At 38.7% G+C, this 20,842-nt stretch overlaps 2 protein-coding genes, 1 long non-coding RNA gene and 1 pseudogene across 4 annotated transcripts in view; 3 read left to right on the top strand and 1 right to left on the bottom strand.

Moving 5' to 3' along the window:
• The window catches only part of LOC126604475 (putative calcium-transporting ATPase 13, plasma membrane-type), a 72,604-nt gene that overhangs the window by 9,261 nt on the left and 42,501 nt on the right, over positions 1-20,842 (top strand). The gene's annotated exons all lie outside the window — the stretch shown is intronic.
• On the top strand, positions 833-3,410 carry LOC126603095 (putative calcium-transporting ATPase 13, plasma membrane-type). The gene is made up of 3 exons (XM_050269845.1): positions 833-1,055; positions 1,612-2,651; positions 2,703-3,410. The coding sequence occupies exons 1-3, from the start codon at positions 833-835 to the stop codon at positions 3,408-3,410; spliced, it is 1,971 nt and encodes a 656-aa protein (XP_050125802.1).
• Positions 10,188-19,604, top strand: LOC126603094 (calcium-transporting ATPase 12, plasma membrane-type-like; annotated as a pseudogene).
• LOC126602004 (uncharacterized) lies at positions 15,619-16,634 on the bottom strand. Its single transcript, XR_007615932.1, has 2 exons — positions 16,603-16,634; positions 15,619-15,926 (listed from the first exon to the last, which is right to left on the bottom strand). It is a non-coding gene; the product is annotated as an uncharacterized LOC126602004 (long non-coding RNA).

The following is a 20,842-nucleotide window of genomic DNA, read 5'->3' as shown; positions in this document are numbered from 1 at the left end:
CAAGTTAAGGAAAGCACTCTACGGATTGAAACAAGCACCCAGGGCGTGGTATGGTAAGATTGCTGAATTTCTAACACAAAGTGGTTATTCAGTAACACCTGTAGATTCCAGCTTGTTTGTCAAAGCCAATGAAGGAAAGCTAGCTATCGTGCTAGTGTATGTGGATGACTTAATCATAACTGGAGATGATGAGGCAGAAATTCTTCGGACGAAGGAGAATTTATCAGTTCGTTTCCAGATGAAGGAACTTGGTCAACTCAAGCACTTCCTTGGTCTAGAGGTTGATCGCACACAAGAAGGAATATTTCTCTGTCAACAGAAGTATGCCAAAGATTTGTTGAAGAGGTTCGGAATGCTCGAATGCAAGCTGATTTCGACGCCGATGGAGCCAAATGCCAAAATGTGTGCACATGAAGGAAAAGATTTGGAAGATGCGACAATGTATCGACAATTGGTAGGTAGTCTGATCTACTTAACCTTGACTCGACCTGACATTTCTTATGCAGTTGGTGTGATGAGTCGGTACATGCAAAATCCAAAGAAGCCTCACTTGGAAGCAGTTCGATGAATACTGAGATATGTGAAGAGTACAATTGACTATGGTCTTTTGTACAAGAAAGGTGAAGACTGCAACTTAGTTGGTTATTGTGATGCAGACTTTGTAGGAGATCATGACACCAGAAGATTGACCACTGGGTATGTCTTCAGAATTGGTTCTGGAGTAGTTTCGTGGTGCAGCAAGAGACAACCAACAGTGTCTTTATCAACCACAGAAACAGAGTATAGAGCAGCAGCAATGGCAGCTCAAGAGAATGCATGGCTGGTATAGTTGATGGGTGATCTACATCAACTAGTAGACTATCCAGTACCATTGTACTGTGATAACCAATCGGCAATTCTCTTGGCGGAAAATCCAGTCTTTTATGCAAGAACTAAACATGTGAAGGTACACTATCATTTCATCAGAGAGAAGGTCTTGCAAGAAGAGATTGAGATGAGACAAATTAACACAGATGAACAAGTTGCGGACTTGTTCACTAAAGGTCTGAGTACTGGCAAGTTTGAAAAATTTCGTCGTCAACTCAGCATGGAGAAAAGAATGAGCTGGTGTTGAGGGGGAGTGTTGAAGATCAACACCAGCCCAATTGGTGTTTGTGTTGAAGTGTAATCTTGCCTTGGCCCAAGATGGATCCAGCCCATGGACAAAGAAAGATCCATACACATGCTAGAGAATTCTAGCAAAGTTCAAGTTGGTAGAAAAGTCTAGAAAAATGGTGAGGTTTCTACCAACATGTAAGATTAGTAGTTAGTAGAATTATCTAGATATCTCTAGTATGATGATTACATGCTTCTCCAAGGTTCCATCCATGCCTATAAAAGGAGAAGGCATCCACACCATTTGTATCAACCAAGCAAGCAAGCAACCAAGTGAGAGTGAGAAGCAAGAATAGTCTTGTAGGAGTGTGAGTGATCTAGAGTTTGTCTCTAGAAAGTGAGTGAGTGTCATTGCTTCTAAAGTTGTATCTTTGATTGTTTTGAGTGTTGTAATATTTTGTGAGTGTAATACAAGTAATTTGTTTACTTGTTTTGTCTTTCCAACACTTGTGTTAGAGTTGTGTACTCTAAAGTTCTTCCCAACAGTCGCTGTTGCGGTTACAATTGTTGTTGTGGCAATTCCGGAAGGCCTGCCTCTGACTGTGACTCTAACGCTTGCGTATTCGATGAAGAGAATGATGGCAGATAAGGCGATGGTGAGGAAGCTTTCTGCTTGTGAGATGATGGGGTCAGCCACCGTCATTTGTACCAATAAAACAGGCACTCTCACCATGAATGAAATGAAGGTGACCAAGTTTTGGCTAGGCGAGGAACCCGTGGAAGAAGAGGCGTATTCGTCCATATCACCTTTTGTTCGTAACTTGATTCATGAAGGGGTTGCTCTGAACACAACCGGGAGTGTGTTCCGGCCTAATTCGGGTTCGGAAATTGAAATCTCGGGGAGTCCTACTGAGAAGGCGATTCTTTCGTGGGCAGTGCATGGGGCGAAGATGAATATGCAGAAAGTGGTGAAGAGTTGCAGCATTCTCTATGTCGAGGCCCTCAATTCGCAGAAGAAACGAAGTGGGGTTTTGATGAAGCGGAAGGTGGACGATTCTGTGCAAGTACATTGGAAAGGAGCTGCAGAGATGGTATTAGCAATGTGCACAAGTTACCACAATGCATCTGGAGTTGTTAAAGATATGGATGAGAATGCGAAATTGAAATTTGAGCAGATTATCCAAGGTATGGCGGCAAGCAGCCTCAGATGCATTGCTTTTGCACACACAGAAATTGAGGTACAAGAGCAAGTGGATGATCAAGAACATAAAAATTTGCTAAAAGAAGATGGATTGACACTATTAGGCCTTGTTGGGTTAAAAGATCCATGCCGGCCGGGGGTGAAGAAAGCTGTTGAAGACTGTCAACGTGCATGGGTGAATGTTAAAATGATCATAGGCGACAATGTGTTCATTGCAAAAGCAATAGCCATAGAATGCGGGATACTCAAGCCCGATCAGGACATGTTCTTCAACGGTGCAGTGATAGAAGGCGTGCAATTTCGCAACTGCACGGCGGAAGAAAGAATGGAGAAGGTGGACAAAATCTGTGTGATGGCAAGGTCCTCCCCCTTTGACAAGCTTCTCATGGTGTAGTGCTTGAAACAGCTAGGCCATGTGGTGGCCGTAACAGGGGATGGCACAAACGATGCGCTCGCATTGAAAGAAGCTGACATCGGACTTTCCATGGGGATTCAAGTCACAGAAGTCGCGAAAGAGAGCTCGAATATCGTGATCAGGGACGACAACTTTTCGTTTGTGGTCACAGTTTTAAGGTGGGGAAGATGTGTTTACAAAAACATCCAGAAGTTCATCCAATTCCAACTCACCGTCAATGTCGCAGCGCTGGTGATCAACTTTGTAGCAGCAATTTTCGCTGGTGAAGTCCCGTTAACAGCTGTTCAGTTACTGTGGGTGAATTTGATCATGGACACACTAGGTGCTCTGGCTCTCGCCACAGAGAAGCCAACAAAAGAGCTTATGAAGAAAAAATCGGTCGGGAGGACGGAGCCTCTGATCACCAATATAATGTGGAGGAACCTCCTGCCTCAAGCACTCTACCAGATTGCAATCCTCCTGACATTGCAGTTTAAAGGAAAATCGATCTTCGGTGTGGAGGACAAGGTGAAGGACACACTGATCTTCAACACATTTATGCTGTGCCAGGTGTTCAATGAGTTCAATGCAAGGAAGCTTGAGAAGAAGAATGTGTTCAGAGGAATCCACACCAACAAGTTGTTTTTGGGAATTATTGGTGTCATAATTTTGCTGCAGGTGGTGATGGTGGAGTTTTTGAAGAAGTTTGCAGATACATAAAGGTTGAATTGGGGGCAATGGGGTGCTTGTGTTGGTGTTGCAGCAGTCTCTTGGCCAATTGGTTGGATTGTCAAGTTGATTCTTGTTCCTGAGACTCCTATTTTCAGCTATCTCAAGATGAAGAAGTCGAAGAAGAACTGTATTTGAAGTACCTTTGATTTTGAAGGATTGGAGACCCAATTCGGTAGCGACACTGCTGGTACGTGTAAATCACAGTTTGATATGCATTTTTGTTTAATTATTTCTTACATTCTTTTATTATACTAAAGTAATGTAATTTAAACTTCCCGTACAGCATGTACAAGCAACTTAGCCCGTGGGATGCCGCGGGTCTAAAACCATGTTAAACGTATAAAATATATTTACTTCTATATCAAAACATATTTATATCTTTATGATCAACAAAAAAAACAAAAAATACATGTTTGTACAATATATTACAGCACTCGGAGGCTCATGTCTCTAGTTCTAGTGATTCATACTTCCTCAGCAAATCAACCATTTGTTCTTTACCAATGAGGCTACCAACACATAACTTAAACTTAGTAAAGAAATTATATTAAATTTAAAAGCAAGAAATTAGAAGATAGCTAAATCATGTAGAAAGTCATAAGAATAATAATCTTAATTTAGACGAAACACATGAAACTGGAGTGGTCTTAATGCATTTATATCGAATTCAAAATAGAAGAAAATTCAATTAGGTTGGAATGGAAAATTTTAAGCTTTTAACATAATAAATTCGCAGGCACATACTGCTCATTCGATATGTGGTAACAAAACTCTAAAACTTACCCAAGTTTACACAATCATACTTGGCACTCGTCAGTTTTCACCTATTACAAATGCAGAGCAGCATTACATTACAAAGTTAATTTCAATAGGAAATACTACTGTCCAATGATTTTTCCGATCAAACAATGATTAGGTGATGTGACTCAATCGACAAAGTCAAGCAGAGATTGCCACCTATGTATTCCAAAGCTAAAATTTCAAGCGGAAATCTATATAATGATTTGGTGAGATGACACAAATATGAGAACCAAGCAGAGAGCATCGAAAAATAAACCTCAGCAATCGAGCAACACAATCACAAACCAAGGGATGCAGCTATTAGGATGTACTCGGTTATCTTTAAGAATACATAACCTACTACCTAAAGCCTATAATGTTATATCACCAACAATCATAGATAAGAACCTAGATAAGCACCATAATCCAAAACACATAATTTTATCAAGCAAAGAGAGGGAAACAATTTCACCATAACAAAATCAAAGGAACCAAGTTTCAACCAACAACCAATCAAAATAACACCACACAAACACCAAAAGTTGCACCAATTCCACACAAAAATGTAAACTAGTACGGAAATTACTATGACTTGAACAAAATTCAAGCTACCCATCAACAACTAACATAAATACCAATATTTCCAACAGAGAGAAAATAAAAAAATAAAAAAAACCGCAAATAAAAAATCCAACATATTGTATAGAAAGATAGCAACTTTACCTCCCCAAAGAATAATAATTGAAATTTCAGCACTTGGATTTGTTGGGTGGTAGCGGTGGAATCAAGTCGGTATTCGACTGTTCATTCTCAGCTTTTCATGTTATTGTTCAGTCCTCTTTATCTTAATATAAAGTTTATTTCCAGAAAAAAAAAAAGATTTTTAGTAATGGATTAAAACTATCATGTAATTTAGAACGTATGTGTTTCACTTTCTTATTGGTCCAAGGCTCGAGAAAAGTATTTCTTGAGCTGCCAAAAAAATAAAAAAATCAACAAAATAAATATAGTTGTTCTATATCATCCTATTGAAACCATTAAAATAGTTTTTACATTATGTAAAGCAAATTATATGAAAGTAAAATTCAATTGAAATGTCAATTAACGGAAGATCTAAATTGTTCATATATTAAATCATCATATAAGCAGAGGACCTTTTTACCACAACTTGATCCACATTGTTAGCGACTGAAATAGTTTGATTCTTTATAAACAAAAGGAAAAGGAAAAGAGAACGACAATCAGCATTTGAAATCAAACGATTAGATTGAGATACAAAAACTTAATATGTGTTTATCCCCTCCTCTTGACTTTCAACTCCCCCTGCATATTTTAAAAAAATTACAGATTAAATTAAATATAAAAAATTCAATAAAATTAATCACAAATTTCATTTGAGTAATCATCAAAATCAAGAGTGTATATAGGTGAATTATGGACAATTTACTATGGCTCAGTCAAGTAAGGACCAATTGTAAAAAGTGACATGAAGTCAAAAGTGTAATGAAAAAAAAAATGAAATAAAGATGGTAATATTATCACAAAAACAGCAGCAAGAGACCTTAATTAATTAAGGTGGCTTATTTTAGTGAGCAAAGAAAAGCTAACAATTAACAAAGCATGGATTTATTTGAGAAAAAAACGCAGGATGAAATAACATTATCTCTTTCCAAAACAATATAAAAATACTACTAGGGATTCAAAAATATTTGTTAACGCAAACAAACAACAACAAAAGCCATTAGACATAAGGTAAAGTACCAAAAACTTGATCCAAGAAAAAAGAATCATTTACCTCTACGGCTCATAGTAAACTTGATCCAAGAAAGAAGAATCATTTACCTCTACGGCTCTAACCATGTGACAGCGGAACTTCTTCTTTCCCATTTGGGAACTTCTTCTTTCCCGTTTAAATGGTGGATTGAATACCAAACATGCTTCTTTCTAAAGAGAAGTGTCTGATGAAGATGAAAAAAATAATAATTCAGATTACATCAAAAGAAGTAATAAAGTGGATAGGAATGGCAAAGAATGAAAATTGAACACGATGAATTACTGACACGATTAAATTTTCTATCTTCAACTCTCCGACTAATTTGATATAGCACAACAATTAACCGTTTGAAAGAATTGTGTAAAGCATTATTGATTTTTTGAATTTGGTAGACATACAATATCTCTTTGCTTCAGTCGTTGAAAAGAGAATGGGGAAAGCGTGAATGTGTATATAAAAAGTTGAACGTTATGGGAGACGAAGAAATAACTTTACAGCTAGCAAACTATTAGAAATCCTATTTTCAAACTCACTTACGTTATCAACAATGCTAGCCTTTGCCTCCTCTCTCCCTTTGCGTTGGGATGTATAAGTTTGTCTTAAATAAAACCCTGTAAGAAAGGGAAAGTAGAAGAAAGTTTAGGGAAGTTAAAATGAAAGCTACAATATGCACAAAACGTAACTATTAGTAATAATAACCAATGTTATCAAACATAAATAAAATGATATGGTACAATTTTATTCTTTTTCATACAGTTCTGAGGGTCGAGTCTTATGAAATGGCGAGTTTGATACAAATTATTAATGATGGAATGACTATCTCATCCAGCCATCTTGCCCGCTCTGATGGAGCAATCTTTCTTCAATTAATCTACCTTCGGTGGGTACCTACGACTGAGTTTTGGGTTGTGGATTGAAGATTTCTCGTTCTAGGGTTTGATGGAGTCTGCAGCCAGTTGGAGAAGGATTGAAGCGGTGGAAAGGAAGCAACGAAACCGTGAGAGAAGAAAATTAAAAGGGAATAAAACCATGAGAGCAAGATTGAAGCGGTGGAAAGGATGAACAATGAGTCGAGGAGAGAGAGGGAAGAAGCAGCGAAAACCCATGCGTCCCATTTTGTTCTCCGTTTGACAGCAAAGCAAATTGGCAAAATTGAAATAACAGCAAATAAGAGGGGGTAAAATCGGATATACACTGTAGAAGTAAAAGTGAATTGAGTCTAAAAGGACATAACGGGAATTAAAGCGAAAGTTACTCTTTTAGAATATACTAGCATATTGGCACACACAAAGTGTGTGAAATTTTATTATTGTTTATTATTTTTAATTTTTAATTAGAGATATGTTAGGATTACATGTAGGTGAGGCTTTGAAAAAAAAAGTAAAATTTGGTTGTGTGAAATTACATTTCTACCCCATATTTCTTATTCATGTTCTGTTTTAATTAGAAGGTTAAACTGGTATTTTCATAGAATTTTGGTTGACAATGAGTGTTTTATTAATTACTAGAGATAATATAATATATAATTTGTTGGATGTAAGTATGTTCAACATCTGTTTTTAGTTGATAATGTAATTAAAACCTTAGTCCCAATAATGTAATGTTGCTAATTCTTTTTGAGTTTTTCTTAAAGTATAAAAATAGTCTTTGCTTATTTTATTGTTAATAGTTCATAGTACTACGAATTCAATATTAAATTAGGATACCCATTTATGACTTAGTCGAACTCTCCTTCTCCTTAATGTAAACATATATTGTTATACTACCAAAAAAAAAAAGTTCATAGTAACTAAAGCCTAGTCACTTTTAATGGTGGCTAATTGTCATTTGTGACTGAAAAGATAATGACAATCCGGACACTGTTGTCTATTTTTTTAGAAAGTAATAAAATTCATTTCACGATTTCATGTCAAGTAAGCACGCTCAAGCTCAATTTATAAAAGTTTTACAACAAAACAAAAAAGAGTAAAATTAAAAAAATAAAATAATACTTGTTAGAGCAATAGTAAGTGTCATTTAAAGTTTGGAAAATAATTGCATTTCTCCTTCAAATGCAAATGAGTTGGATAATACTTGCGCATGGACGAATCAAGCATGATGGAGGAGAGCGAGCATGTGGAAGTTAATGGAGGCCAGAACCCGTCCTTGTATTCCGGAACCGAGGTGGTTGATGGATATGGACAAATGTGTTGTGCTAGGATAACACCAAACCAATTGGAACCGACTCAAGCTAACCCACAAGAAATATATCAAATGGAATGCAAGAACAAAATATAAAAGACACCAAGATTTTAACGAGGTTCCTCAACAGTCAGTGTAACTAGAGTACATCCTCGGAGCAGTAGGAGCTCACCCAATAATCCACTATCAACCAAATGAGAGTTTACAAATTGTTGGCAATCTCACAACCCAAAACCCCAATACAACCAATAGCTCTCACACACCAAAGAAACAAATAGAGAAAGAAATATTGTGAATAATTTCTTCTCTATACAAAACTCAAAACTATTACAACAACAACTACCTTGGTGGGTGATTACTAACCAAAGAGAATAGCACATTCTTCTTCTCTTCCAAGTGGGGCTATTGCACTTCTATTTTTTCTACTACTATGTGGCTGTCTTGCTCTCCCAAAGATAGGCTTCTCAAACAAAATGGTGCTCACTCCTTCTCTCACACTTCTGTATGCTCACATTCATCCATTCTAAACACCCAATAAACAAAACCAAAGTAAAGGAATAATCATTCCTCTACAAACATCATCATGACCTTCATTTTTCTTTTCAACAAACATAATCATTTGTCTCCTCATAATAATGTTCCCACATCATTATGTCCTTCATTTTTTATTATATGCACTTTTTGGCCACTTGACCACTAATTCAACAATCTTCACCTTGGCCAAGTTCCGAAAATACCATGCTAAGCAAACCAACACAATCAACACAAAAATTACTCCCAAACACTAGCAAGAGAACAACTTATGCCAAGCCAAATGCTCCAAAACTACTACTGCTCAACGCCTTCTTTATATAGGCAAAATGTGAGCCAAGTTTAAGCAATGAACAAACTTGGCTACACCAACAACCTTAGTCAACATATCAGCGGGGTTGTCTTTAGTTGGAATCTTCTGGAGAATGATCTCTCATTCACCAACGACTTCACGCACAAAGTGATATCGCACATCTATGTGCTTGGTCCTCGCATGATGAACCTGATACTTAGCCAAATAAATGGCATTCTGACTATCACTATGTATCTCCACCTGCTTCTGATCAACCCCCAAATCTTTAATCAGTCTATGTATCCAAATGACATCCTTTATAGCTTCAGCAACTGCCATATATTCAGCCTTTGTAGTAGACAAGGCAATAGACGACTGCAAAATGGACCTCCAACAAACTGGCCCTTTAGCCATAGTAAACACATAGCCTGTAATAGACTTCCTTCCATCCAGATCACCTGCATAATCTGAATCAACATAACCAACTGCAAAATGACCAATACCAGAGTCATCTCTCTCAAAGCATAAACCAACGTCTCGAGTACCATAGAGATACCTCAATATCCACTTAGCTGCTTGCCAATGCTTTTTACTTAGATTATGCATATATCGACTCACCATGCCAACTACATGAGCAATATCCGGTCTAGAGCATACCATTGCATATATCAAACTACCAACCAAATTTGCATATGGTATATTTTTCATTTGCAGCTTCTCTTTATCAGTTTTAGGACATTGTAGAGAACTCAATTTAAAATGAGGAGCCAAAGGGGTACTAATCGGTTTGGTTGAATCATGAACTCCAAACTTCCGAATCAACTTCTCAAGGTATTGTCTTTGATTCAAACTAACCAAACCCTTCGCTCTATCTCTAGTGATCTCCATGCCAAGGATCTTTTTCGCTTCACCAAGATCCTTCATCTCAAACTCATTCTTCATTTGCTTCTTAAATTTCTCAATCTCTTCAGCATTCTTTGAGGCAATCAACATATCATCAACATATATCAACAAATAAATGAAAGACCCATTGCAACTTCTTGAAGTACACACAATGATCATATTGACTTTTAGAATAATTTTGGCCTCTCATAAATTTATCAAACCTCAAGTACCATTGCCTTGGAGATTGCTTCAAGCCATAAAGTGATTTCTTCAATTTGCAAAACAAATTATCCTTCCCTTTCATTGTATACCTATCCGGTTAAGTAAACTAACCCTGCTAATGGCAAAGATTGGCTTGGGTGTTGCATTCATGGTTTTCAAGGTCTTGGTAGCGCATTACTTCACGGGAAACACGAAGAACGAGAATGAACTTGGTAAGTTTGAATGCAGCAAGACGAAGATTAATGATGTGGTGAATGTTGTGGTAGACATGGTAGCAGTTGCAGTTATTGTCGTTGTGATTGTAATTCTTGAAGGCTTCCCGTTTGCTGTCACTTTGACTCTCACTTATTCAATGAAGAGGATGATTGCGGAGCAGGATCTGGTGCGAAGGCTCCCTATTTGCGAGACTATGGGATGTGCCACCGTAACAAAACTGGCACACTGATGTTCGATGAGATGAAGGTTACAAATTTTTGGCTTGGACACGAATCTGTGAAAGATGAATCCTCTTATTCATCAAATTGTCATTATCTTCTTGATTTAATTCGAGGAGTAGCATTTAACATGTCCGGTAGTGTTTATAGGCCTAGTTCAGGATCAGTATTTGAGTTTTTGGGTCCTACTGAGAAAGCCATTCTTTCATGGGCTACTCTGGAGCTGCACATGGTCACATGGAGGAATTGAAGAAGAAACGTGTCATTCATCGTGTTGAAGCCTTCAATTCATATAGAAACGCAACGGGGTTTTGATGAGAATGAAGGCAAACAATTCTACCCATGTGCATTGGAAAAAAGCTGCAAATATGATACTAGAAATATGCTCGAGTTACTACTATGCATCCGTGTCGCAAAAGCTCTGAATGATGATGAAAGGTTGAAGCTTGAGCATATTAGGCATGGCAGCAAGTCATCTGTGATGCATTGCTTTGGCACACAAACAAGCTCAGGATAAGCACATTAATGACGAAAATAAATACAGAAAGCTCGAAGAACGCAGCTTGATCCTATGGGGATTAGTAGGCCTAAAGGATATGATGAAATTGAGGTTCCACTATAAAACCAATTGGCAATATAAGGAGTAGCCTAAGATCATATAAGCACATAGCAAACCTTGTCCCTCACCGATGTGGGATAACTGTCAACACGCCCCCGCATGTATGGCGGATTTTCAAGCCTACACATGGACAACAACTGGGTGACGTGGAGCGCGTATGGCCATTTGGCTTCACACGAGGACAACCTGCTTTGATACCTTGACGATGGCACGATCCACATACCTTTTTAAGTAGTGTAAGATCCTTTTAACAAGGTTCAAATGTTCGATAGTGGGAGAGTGCATGAATTGGCTTGTGATACTCACTGAATATGTGATGTCGGGTTGGTGATTGTTAGGTAGATCAACTTCCCAACAAGTCTCTGATAATAGCTTATGTCTGTGAATGGCGTGCCCTACAAGCTAAGTTTGAGCTTGCTATCAAGAGAAGTAATTGTGGGTTTAACATTACTCATGTTAGCTTCATTGAGCAGATCCAGAACATACTTTCTTTGATTGAGAAATAGACCATTGTGAGAAGTTGCCATCTCTATTCCAAGAAAATACTTCAATACCCCAAGGTCTTTAATTGCAAATCTTTGTTGGAGTGATTGTTTGAGTTTGGAGATCTCTTCAGCATGATCACCTGTAATTATTAAGTCATCAGCATAGATCAACACAACCAATTTATCCACAGCTCCAGTGCGAACAAACAATAATGAATCGGCATTACTTCTTTTGAAACCAACACTATTAAGAACTGAACTTAGCTTGGCATACCAATCTCGAGGAGATTGTTTCAGTCCATAAATTGATTTGTGCAATTTGCACACTAAATCAGGCTCATTGCTTTGATGATGCCCTGATGGCAATTTCATATAGACTTCCTCTTCGAGATCACCATGCAAAAAAGCATTCTTCATGTCCATTTGATACATGGACCATCTTTTGTTGACCACAACAGACAATAGAACCCTAACTGAGTTCATTTTTGCAACAGGTGCAAATGTTTCTTTGTAATCCACCTCAAATGTTTGAGTGAATCCCCGAGCCACCAGCCTTGCTTTATGCCTCTCAATTGAACCGTCTGAATTAAATTTGATCTTATAGATCCATTTAGAACCCACTGCCCTTTTTCCTTTTGGAAGTTTAGTGATGCTCCAGGTTTTGTGTTGGTCTAAAGCTTTAAGTTCTTCTCGCATTGCTTCTTTCCACACATCTTTGTTGTTAGCCTTATGAAAACTTTGAGGCTCACAGTAATTTGAAATGGTGCTTAGGAATGCAGCATGAGAGGGAGTCACCTTTTGGTATGACACATAATTTGAGATTGGATGCTTGGGTTTGTAGGTGACAAAATCTTGAAACCTTGTGGGAGGTTGTCTATCATGCATAAGATTGCGTCGTAGGGCTGCGATAGTTGTCTCACACTCGTTCAAGACATGAGTCACACTTTGAAGATCGTTTTGGGTGTCTCCATCATCATGCATTGTACCATCAGGATGTGGCCTTCATTGTTACTTTCAGTGAGTGGTGCATCATTGTTGACATGGCTGGGACCTTTATTTGTTGCAGCATCATTGAGCTTGATTCTTGGTAGAGGGAAAAAATCCAAGATACACTCATTTTGACTTGTGGTCTCAAGTGACTTGCTGAAAAAAGGGTTAGCTTAATAGAATCGAACATCTTTAGACACAATCATTTTTCTCAGTTGGAGATTATAGCACTTATATCCCTTTTGTGTTGATGAATAACCAAGAAAGATGCATTTAAGAGCTCTAGGGTCCAATTTATATCTGTGATGAGGTTGAACATGAACAAAACAAATACACCCAAAGACCCTAAGGTGTGAAAGGTCAATTTTCCTTCCTTTCTCTATGGGAGATTTAAATTCCAAGATTCGGCTACGAAGTCTATTGATGATGTAGGCCACTGCCATGACTCATTGGGACCAAAATCTCTTTGGTGCATTCATTTGTAACATTAATGCTCTAGTTTTTTCAAGTAGGTCACGATTTTTCCTTTCGGCTATGCCATTTTGTTGAGGTGTGCCAACACAACTTGTTTGATGCATGATGCCATGATTGCTCAAATATTGTGTCATGTTTTGGGACATGTATTCGGTGCCATTGTCAAACCTTAAGGTTTGAATTTGAAGAGAAATGGTTTTTAACGAGATTATGAAAATCCTTGAACATTTCCATAACTTCATTCTTAGGCTTTAAAAGGTACAACCATGTGGCTCTACAAAATACTTATAACCATCAAAAGATTCACCAGTTGGTCCCCATACATCCGAATGAACAAGTTCAAAAAATCTTGCTAGCCCTAGATAAAGACGAGTTAAAAGATAATCTAGTGGCCTTAGACAAGTGGCAGGTTTCACATGGATTTAAATCCTTCCCTAAGTTTGGAAACAAAGTTGACAAAATAGGTTGAGAAGGATGAGCTAGACGTTGATGCCACAATTGGTTATCTTGGATAGAGTTGGACTTGGCTTGAAAACCTTTGGGGCTACTCTTTGATATGTAATAGAGGCCATCTAGATAAAACCCTTCACCAATCATCTTCTTGGTGACACAATCCTGAAAAATGACATTGTGAGGAGAGAAGATGGCTAAACAATTCAAGGTATTGGTGATTTTTCCTACATATAGGAGTTGGAATGGAAAAGAAGGAACATATAAGGCCACTGACTCAATTTTATCTTACATTAAGTTGATTTTTCCCTTTCCCAAAACCTTGGCACCATCACCATTTGCAATTGAAACTTGAGAGGGTTTTGATAATTTTTCAAACTTAGACACATGGTTGGTCATATGATCTGTGACACTTGAATCTACGACCTAAAAATCATGCAACATATTTACATTAAGAGCAGTTTTGAAAGCATTCATGATACCTTGCATGTCTTGTTGGGATACGTGTTCAATCTCCGCCAGAAAACCAGCAAACTTGCCTAGCAAACCTGTTGAGTTTCCATCTTCAATACCGACTATTTGGTCACTTCCAGGCTTTCCTTTCTTGCTTTAAAGATACGATGCAAACTCATTTATGAGTGCAGTTGGGTTTGTTGTGAAGTTCTTGAATGTATCAGATCCATTGAAGGTGGAGGCAGATGCATGGTTTACTTTGTGTGCAGCACGGTTCAACCTCTGTGAGCCCTTGTTGTCCTTCATGAAATCAGGCTATAATTCTGGATGTAAAATCCAGCATGTCTCCTTAACATGACCAGTGTTGTTGCATTGTTGGCACTTCAAGTTTGGATGCTTCCCTTCGTACTTCCTCTCTTTGGTTAAATACGCCCTTGCTTCAGATACATTGACCTTTGTACCAACGTTCATGACCATCCTCCGCACTTCTTCACGTTGGATTGTTGCACATACATTGGTGAAAGACGGAAGTTCAGTGCTCATGAGTATATGGCTTTAGCCTTCGTAGTTCTTCATATTCTGAGTTGAGACTGGACAAGAGTTGGAATATCTTGTCTTCTTCAGCCCTCTTTAGTAACGTAAACGCATCAGTTGTGTGAGGGTGATACATTTCCAACTCATTTCACATGCTCTTCATGTTACATATAAGGTGTACGAAGGGCTTTCTTTCTTGTTGCAGGTTGGAGATGTCATTTTTTAGTTGGAAAACACGTGCAATATTGTTCTGACTACCATACATTTCCTTGACAGTCTCCCATAGCTTGAGTGATGATTCAGAGTAATTAAAGATTTCAGCTAGTTTACGTTCCATGGAATTTAGGAGCCACGACATAACCAACTGATCCTTGCTAAGCCAAGATTCATAACTTGGTGAGGAAGCATCAGGTACTTTAATGCTTCCATTTATGAACCCTAACTTGGACCTTCCACCTAGGGCAAGAGATACTGATCTCGACCAAGGCAAGTAATTAAACTCATTCAACAAGATTAAGTTTAATCTTTGATTTGGGTTCACATCTACCTCAGAAAAATTCAAGGAGGAAATAACCTGTGAACTTTCAGCTTCAGATCCAAAGGGATTATCTTCAGCCATTTTGAAGGTTGAAAAAGATCGGATAGTAGTAAAGTAGAAGCAGGTTATTTTACCTGCTCTGATACCATATTGACTTTCAAAGTGTTATCTTGTATTTCATTCATAACCTCATTACAATTGTACACAAATATATAAGGAGACTAACCCTCCTTGATTTACGCCACAACTGACGGCTTTGGGAAGATAAAACAACAGCTCATTGAATTAAGAAGTTGACAACCAAGATGAGAGTCCTATACAAGTATTACTAATCACAAGAAAAGTGTGGCCGACTATTAACCATTTAGGGAACAATCAATAGCCAGAGGAAACATACTTGAGTAATTGACCAAACCCTAATTGCCCAGTTTTACAGTGAACCACCTTAATATTCAGGAGACTCAAATAACCAATGGGAATAAGAATGAGACCACCCAAGTCATGGGGTATTGTTATGCCTATTGGGTAGGAAATGCAATCGATTGCAAGTTCACCACTGGTGACACGCCCCGATCCCGATATCCTCGGGACATCGGGATGGTCACGTGCTGGCCGACACCCGAGGGTGACGAAAGCCATTTATTGAGTGCAATTGCTGAAAATAAAGGATAGATAAAACTTATAAATGTAAAAGAATAAGGAATATGCATTTAAGGAACGGGTTCAGAGCATACAACTAACTAGAACACTAAAGGAAATAATATGAAATTAGATGAACAAAGGAATGGGTCATACACCGAGAGGACTCGAAGATACCGAAGCGGAAGTGCCTGGATGCCGGGATTGTACGCCTCGATTCTAAATCCTGAAGGGGGCACAAAACAAACACGAGTTGACCAATTTTATATAAATTAATAAAACAGTTATCAACATACTAACCCCCAAGTTTATGAAAACACATATATAATGATAAACATAGGTTTTCCGAAACCTAGCATGATGTGCAGTATCTCAAATCATAACTCATATATAATAATCGCTAGTGAATTGTCCGATAACCCCTAGGCCCCATGCCGGCTCCCCGTCTCTGAGCAGACAGTAAGAGGAAAATACACTTCAGGCCCCATGCCGGCTCCCCGTCCCCGTGCTAAATAGCCAGAGGAAACACACTCCAGGCCCTATGCCAACACCAAACCGTCGCCCGGGACAGACCAGAATCTATCCCTACGTCCTGTACCGGAAATGACCACTAGGTAAGTACAAAACCATTGAACATATATATATTGAAAAACAACTTCATAGTATAAAGTCATCCATCATCTATACTATAAAGAGGTGTTCGAAACATGTTCTAAATATCATATCGTCATCCATCAGATATTCTATAAGAACACGGGTTATAGGAAAAATAGTAATAATTCAAAGTAGCCTTAGTAAGCATGTTATCTCACAAAACGTTTCATAAAACGTAATCATCAAATCATGCTTTTCATGTATGCATTTCTACTATAAAACATGCATTTTAGAAGGGGTCCACTCACAGTACTTAGCAGCCGAAGAGCCACGCAAACTAACGAACAAGAAGACGTCACCAATAATTGCCCTTAAGCACATAAAGGGTCCAATTAATAAACCTCTATTTTAACAATTGAATTTGGGAAAACGGACTTCAAAAACGGGTCCAGGACGTCGAAATTAGCCTATGAGGGGTCCTGGACGAAAGGGTCCAATCTGACTAGGTCAACAGTCAGAGTCAACTGGTCAAGGTCAAAGTCAGATTGGGCTTGGATTGGGCTAGGGCTTAAGCAAAACAGGCTTAAGGCCCGTGGGTTTGACAAACGGCCCAAAGGGCCTGGTGCTTCTACACGGCCTGAAAGGCCTGGTTTCGCCGGAGAACACCGGAGCTTTAATAGCTCCGGCTGACCACCACACATAACCCTAGACCCTGATCCAGGTACCAAAACGAAGAGCAAGACAAGGGGAGTATTTTTATACCTTCCTTTCGTCGTGGAACGGTCGGAGATGGCCTGAAACTCCCCTGACACCCTCGGCTTGCCGGAAATGGATGTCCCTACACCCTCATTCGATTTCGTCCTAAAACCTCCAAATTTACGAAATAAAACTCAATTAAATCACAACCCACAAGATTCAAGGACGAAAAAGAGATAATTAGGGGCTCACCTAACTGGAGATTGAAAAATCTCGCCGGAGTCCCTTTTTCGGTTTCTAGGGTCGCGGGAACGAAAGGGAGAAAGAGAGAGAGAACAGGACGAGATGGTGAATGGCAATGGGTCTTCCTCGCGTACGCATGCGCGATGGTGTGCGTGTGTGTGTTGCGGTGCAGAGAAGAGAGATAAGAGTGAGAGCCGAGAGGGAGAGACAGGAAGACAGAAAAGAAGAAGAAGGAGGAGGGGGACAAAGAGAGAAGAGAGAAGAGTGAAGGGGGGTGCTGCCACGTGGCAGCTTGAGGGAGAAAGAATCCAATGTTAAATTTTCAGATTAGGTTGATAAAATGGGACCAAATTGATATATTTAAAATGTTTTGGGGTAATTACATACATATATTTTTATAAATAGGGGGTGGGTGTTACAACTGGTTACTGTACCTTTGTCGGTGGAAACTTGGTCACATAGAAGAGTAAAAAAAAAAATTGTCATCGCAAGATCGAGTGCCGAAGCTGAGTACATTGCAATGGCCTCAACTTTGTGTGAGCTAATATGGCTAAAGAGTCTTCTGTGTGACTTAGGTGTGTTTACAACTCAACCTATGTCCTTATTATATGAAAACCAGGCAGCCATGCACATAACATCAAACCCAATGTTTCACGAGAGGACGAAACACATTGAAGTTGACTGTCATTATGTTCGTGAACAAGTACAGTCGTAGGTGATTCAGACTCATTATATAAGAAGCTTTGATCAGTTGGCTGACATATTCACCAAACCCTTGGCTTCTCATCAGTTTCAAAGGCTTTTGTCCAAGCTTGGATCCATAAACCTTTTAGATCCAGCTTGAGGGGGAGTATTGGAAGTAGTCCAGTGGTTATTTGAGCCTCTTGAATATTAAAGTGGTTCACTGTAAAATTGGGCAATTAGGGTTTAGTCAATTACTCAAGCATGTTTCCTCTGGGTATTGATTGTTCCCTAAGTGGTTAATAGCTGGCTACACTTTTCTTGTGATTAGTAATACTTGTATAGGAGTCTCATCTTGGTTGTCAACTTCTTAATTCAAGGAGTTGTTGTTTTATCTTCCCTAAGCTGTCAGTTGTGGCGTAAATCAAGGAGGGTTAGTCTCATTATATATTTCTGTACAATTTTAATGAGGTTATGAATGAAATACAAGATAACACTTTGAAAGTCAATAGGATCCATAAAGCCATATAGACCAGGAGTGAGGGAAGTAGTTGAAGCTTTGCCAGTTTGCTGAGATGCAGGTGGAATTGATCACTTACGACAATGTTTTCATCTGTAAAGCAATAGCTAGCAAATGTGGCATACTCCGGCCTGACCAAGAGGAACCAAGGAAGCAATGGTAGAAGGTGTAAAATCTCGCAACTACACACCAGAGCAAAGAATGCAGAAAGTTGATGCAATTAACGTGATGGCTAGGTCTTCGCCATTTGATAAGCCTCTGATGGTGCAGTGCTTGAAACAGAAAGGCTATGTAATTGCTGTGATAGTTGTTGGCAAGAATGATGTGCCCACACTCAAAGAAGTTGACATAGGACTCTCGATGGGGATTTAGGGCACTGAAGTTGCCAAGAAGAGCTCAGACTTTGTCATCTTAGATGACAAATTTGCAACTTTGGTAACCGTTTTAAGATGGGGAAGATGCGTTTCTGCCAACATCCAAAAGTTTGTTCAGTTCCTTCCAACTCACAAAAAATGTTGCAACTCTTGTGATCAACTTTGTGGCAGCGACCTTAGCCTGTGAAGTACCATTAACAGCGGTCCAGCTGCTGTGGGTGAATCTGATTATGGACACAATGGTTGCTCTAGCTCTCGTCACCGATAAGCCTGCCAAAGAGCTCATGGAGAAGCCTCTCGTGGGTCCAACGGTGATCACCAACATCATACGGAGGAACCTTCTACCTCAAGCTTCGTTCTAGATAGCTGTGCTCTTGCTCTTGCAGTTTAGGGACATATGAGTATTTGGTGTTAGAAGGTAAACAGCACATTGGTCTTCAAAATATTTGTGTTGCGCCGTGTTTAATGAGTCTAACTTAAGGGATTTAGAGAGGATTAATGTCTTCAGAGGAAGTCAGAGGAACAAATTGTTTTGGGTGGTTATTGTGGAACTTCTGAACAGGTTTGTGGATACATAGCAATTAAGTTGGTGTCAATGGGTGCATGCATTGGAAGTGCAGCCATATCTTGGCCCATCAGTTGGGTTTTCAAGTTCATACCAGTTCTCTGTAAGCCCATACTCAGCTGTCTAAAGAGGGATAACAAACACGGGTTAGAGTACTTGGCCAAGGCAGAACCCCCCGTCGCATTGCACCCAAGTTCGAATCCCTTACCTAATTTATGGAGCAATTCCTAATATTATGGAGCAATTGACCAAACTAAATCTGTGCTCCAAGACAAGAAATTTAGAGAATTTGACCATGCTTTTCTTTTGGATCCAGCATCTTAAACCATAACTAGTGCATATACCATAGAGGAATATTTTGACAAATTAAAGGCATAGCACAGTCTATGTTCTATAGAAGAAAACCACATATGATACAATGCACCGTGGGAGTACATGCAAGATGCAATTACACGGCGCTAATTACAGTTGAGGCGAGTATCATTTCTCTGCACCAGTGCCTCACACGGTTTTATTCGAAACAGGTGAGAGATTCTTACAATATGATATATCAACTTCACCTGGGCTGGAACTGCTTCTGGGACTTTACCGTTGTCCGCAGGAGCCAAATTGTCATAGTAGTCGACTAGCACCTTCCGGGGAGTTTTTCATTTTTCCCACGGACCAGTCATATTTCAGGCTATTTTCCGGCCATCTCTGGTAACCATTGGGCTTCCAATGAGGTATAATCTTGTTCTACACTTTCATATCTCCATTTTGATATATTATGGGTCAAATTTGGTTAAGAATTGATTGAGTTATGAAGTTTTGAAAATTTGCCCAAAGAGTTTTTAATGGAAGGACAAAAATCATAAATGGTGGACAATCTCAGAGACCATTTCTATTGATTATGCAAATCTCAGAGACCATTTTGACTATTTAGCCTTAATTTTTCTATTACTTACAACGCTTGAGGTGAAGGACGCGTTGTTAGTGAATTGTTAAGAAATTTTGATCAACAACTTGACCCCAATGAGTCTTGTAAACCTACAAAATTAGCTGAACTAACTCCACTCGAGGTGGGTTGATGATGTGATTCTCATCAAACCATTACATTACCACACACTTAAGGTTGAGGTTGTTAATGATTTGATAGGAAATTAAGCCACTTAAGTTAATTAAGTTGATCCCATGGCACTTTGTAGGATTTTTTTTAAGGAAACTGATGAAAAGAGCTTGAAAACTTTAAGTTTTAACGATAAATACAAAAATAAAGGGTAAAGTGAATAATATCAGGATTGACTTTTTAGTGTAAAAATGTGGTTTTTCATTAAAGTGAACAATACCTTGAGCTTTTCGTTAAAGTTCCTTTTTTTTATTAATACAATGATATATTTAAACTAAAAGTTTGATGAATTAATTAGTATCGAACTCATCATTTATGATATTCGAAAATAAGACATCTTACTTATAAATGAAAAAATACTACT

This window comes from Malus sylvestris, chromosome 15 (assembly GCF_916048215.2).
Source record: "Malus sylvestris chromosome 15, drMalSylv7.2, whole genome shotgun sequence".
NCBI lineage: Eukaryota > Viridiplantae > Streptophyta > Magnoliopsida > Rosales > Rosaceae > Malus > Malus sylvestris.
The sequence above is the reverse complement of the archived record's forward strand: the minus strand, read 5'-3'. Positions and strand labels throughout refer to the sequence as shown.

What these genes read in the sequence shown, in the direction of transcription:
- LOC126603095 (XM_050269845.1), top strand. Translation starts at nt 833, where the DNA reads ATGGGTGATCTACATCAACTAGTAGACTATCCAGTACCATTGTACTGT. An exon ending in CACTAAAGGTCTGAGTACTG is followed by an intron (nt 1,056 to 1,611) that starts GCAAGTTTGAAA and finishes CACTTGTGTTAG; the next exon opens with AGTTGTGTACTCTAAAGTTC. An exon ending in TGGACAAAATCTGTGTGATG is followed by an intron (nt 2,652 to 2,702) that starts GCAAGGTCCTCC and finishes TGCTTGAAACAG; the next exon opens with CTAGGCCATGTGGTGGCCGT.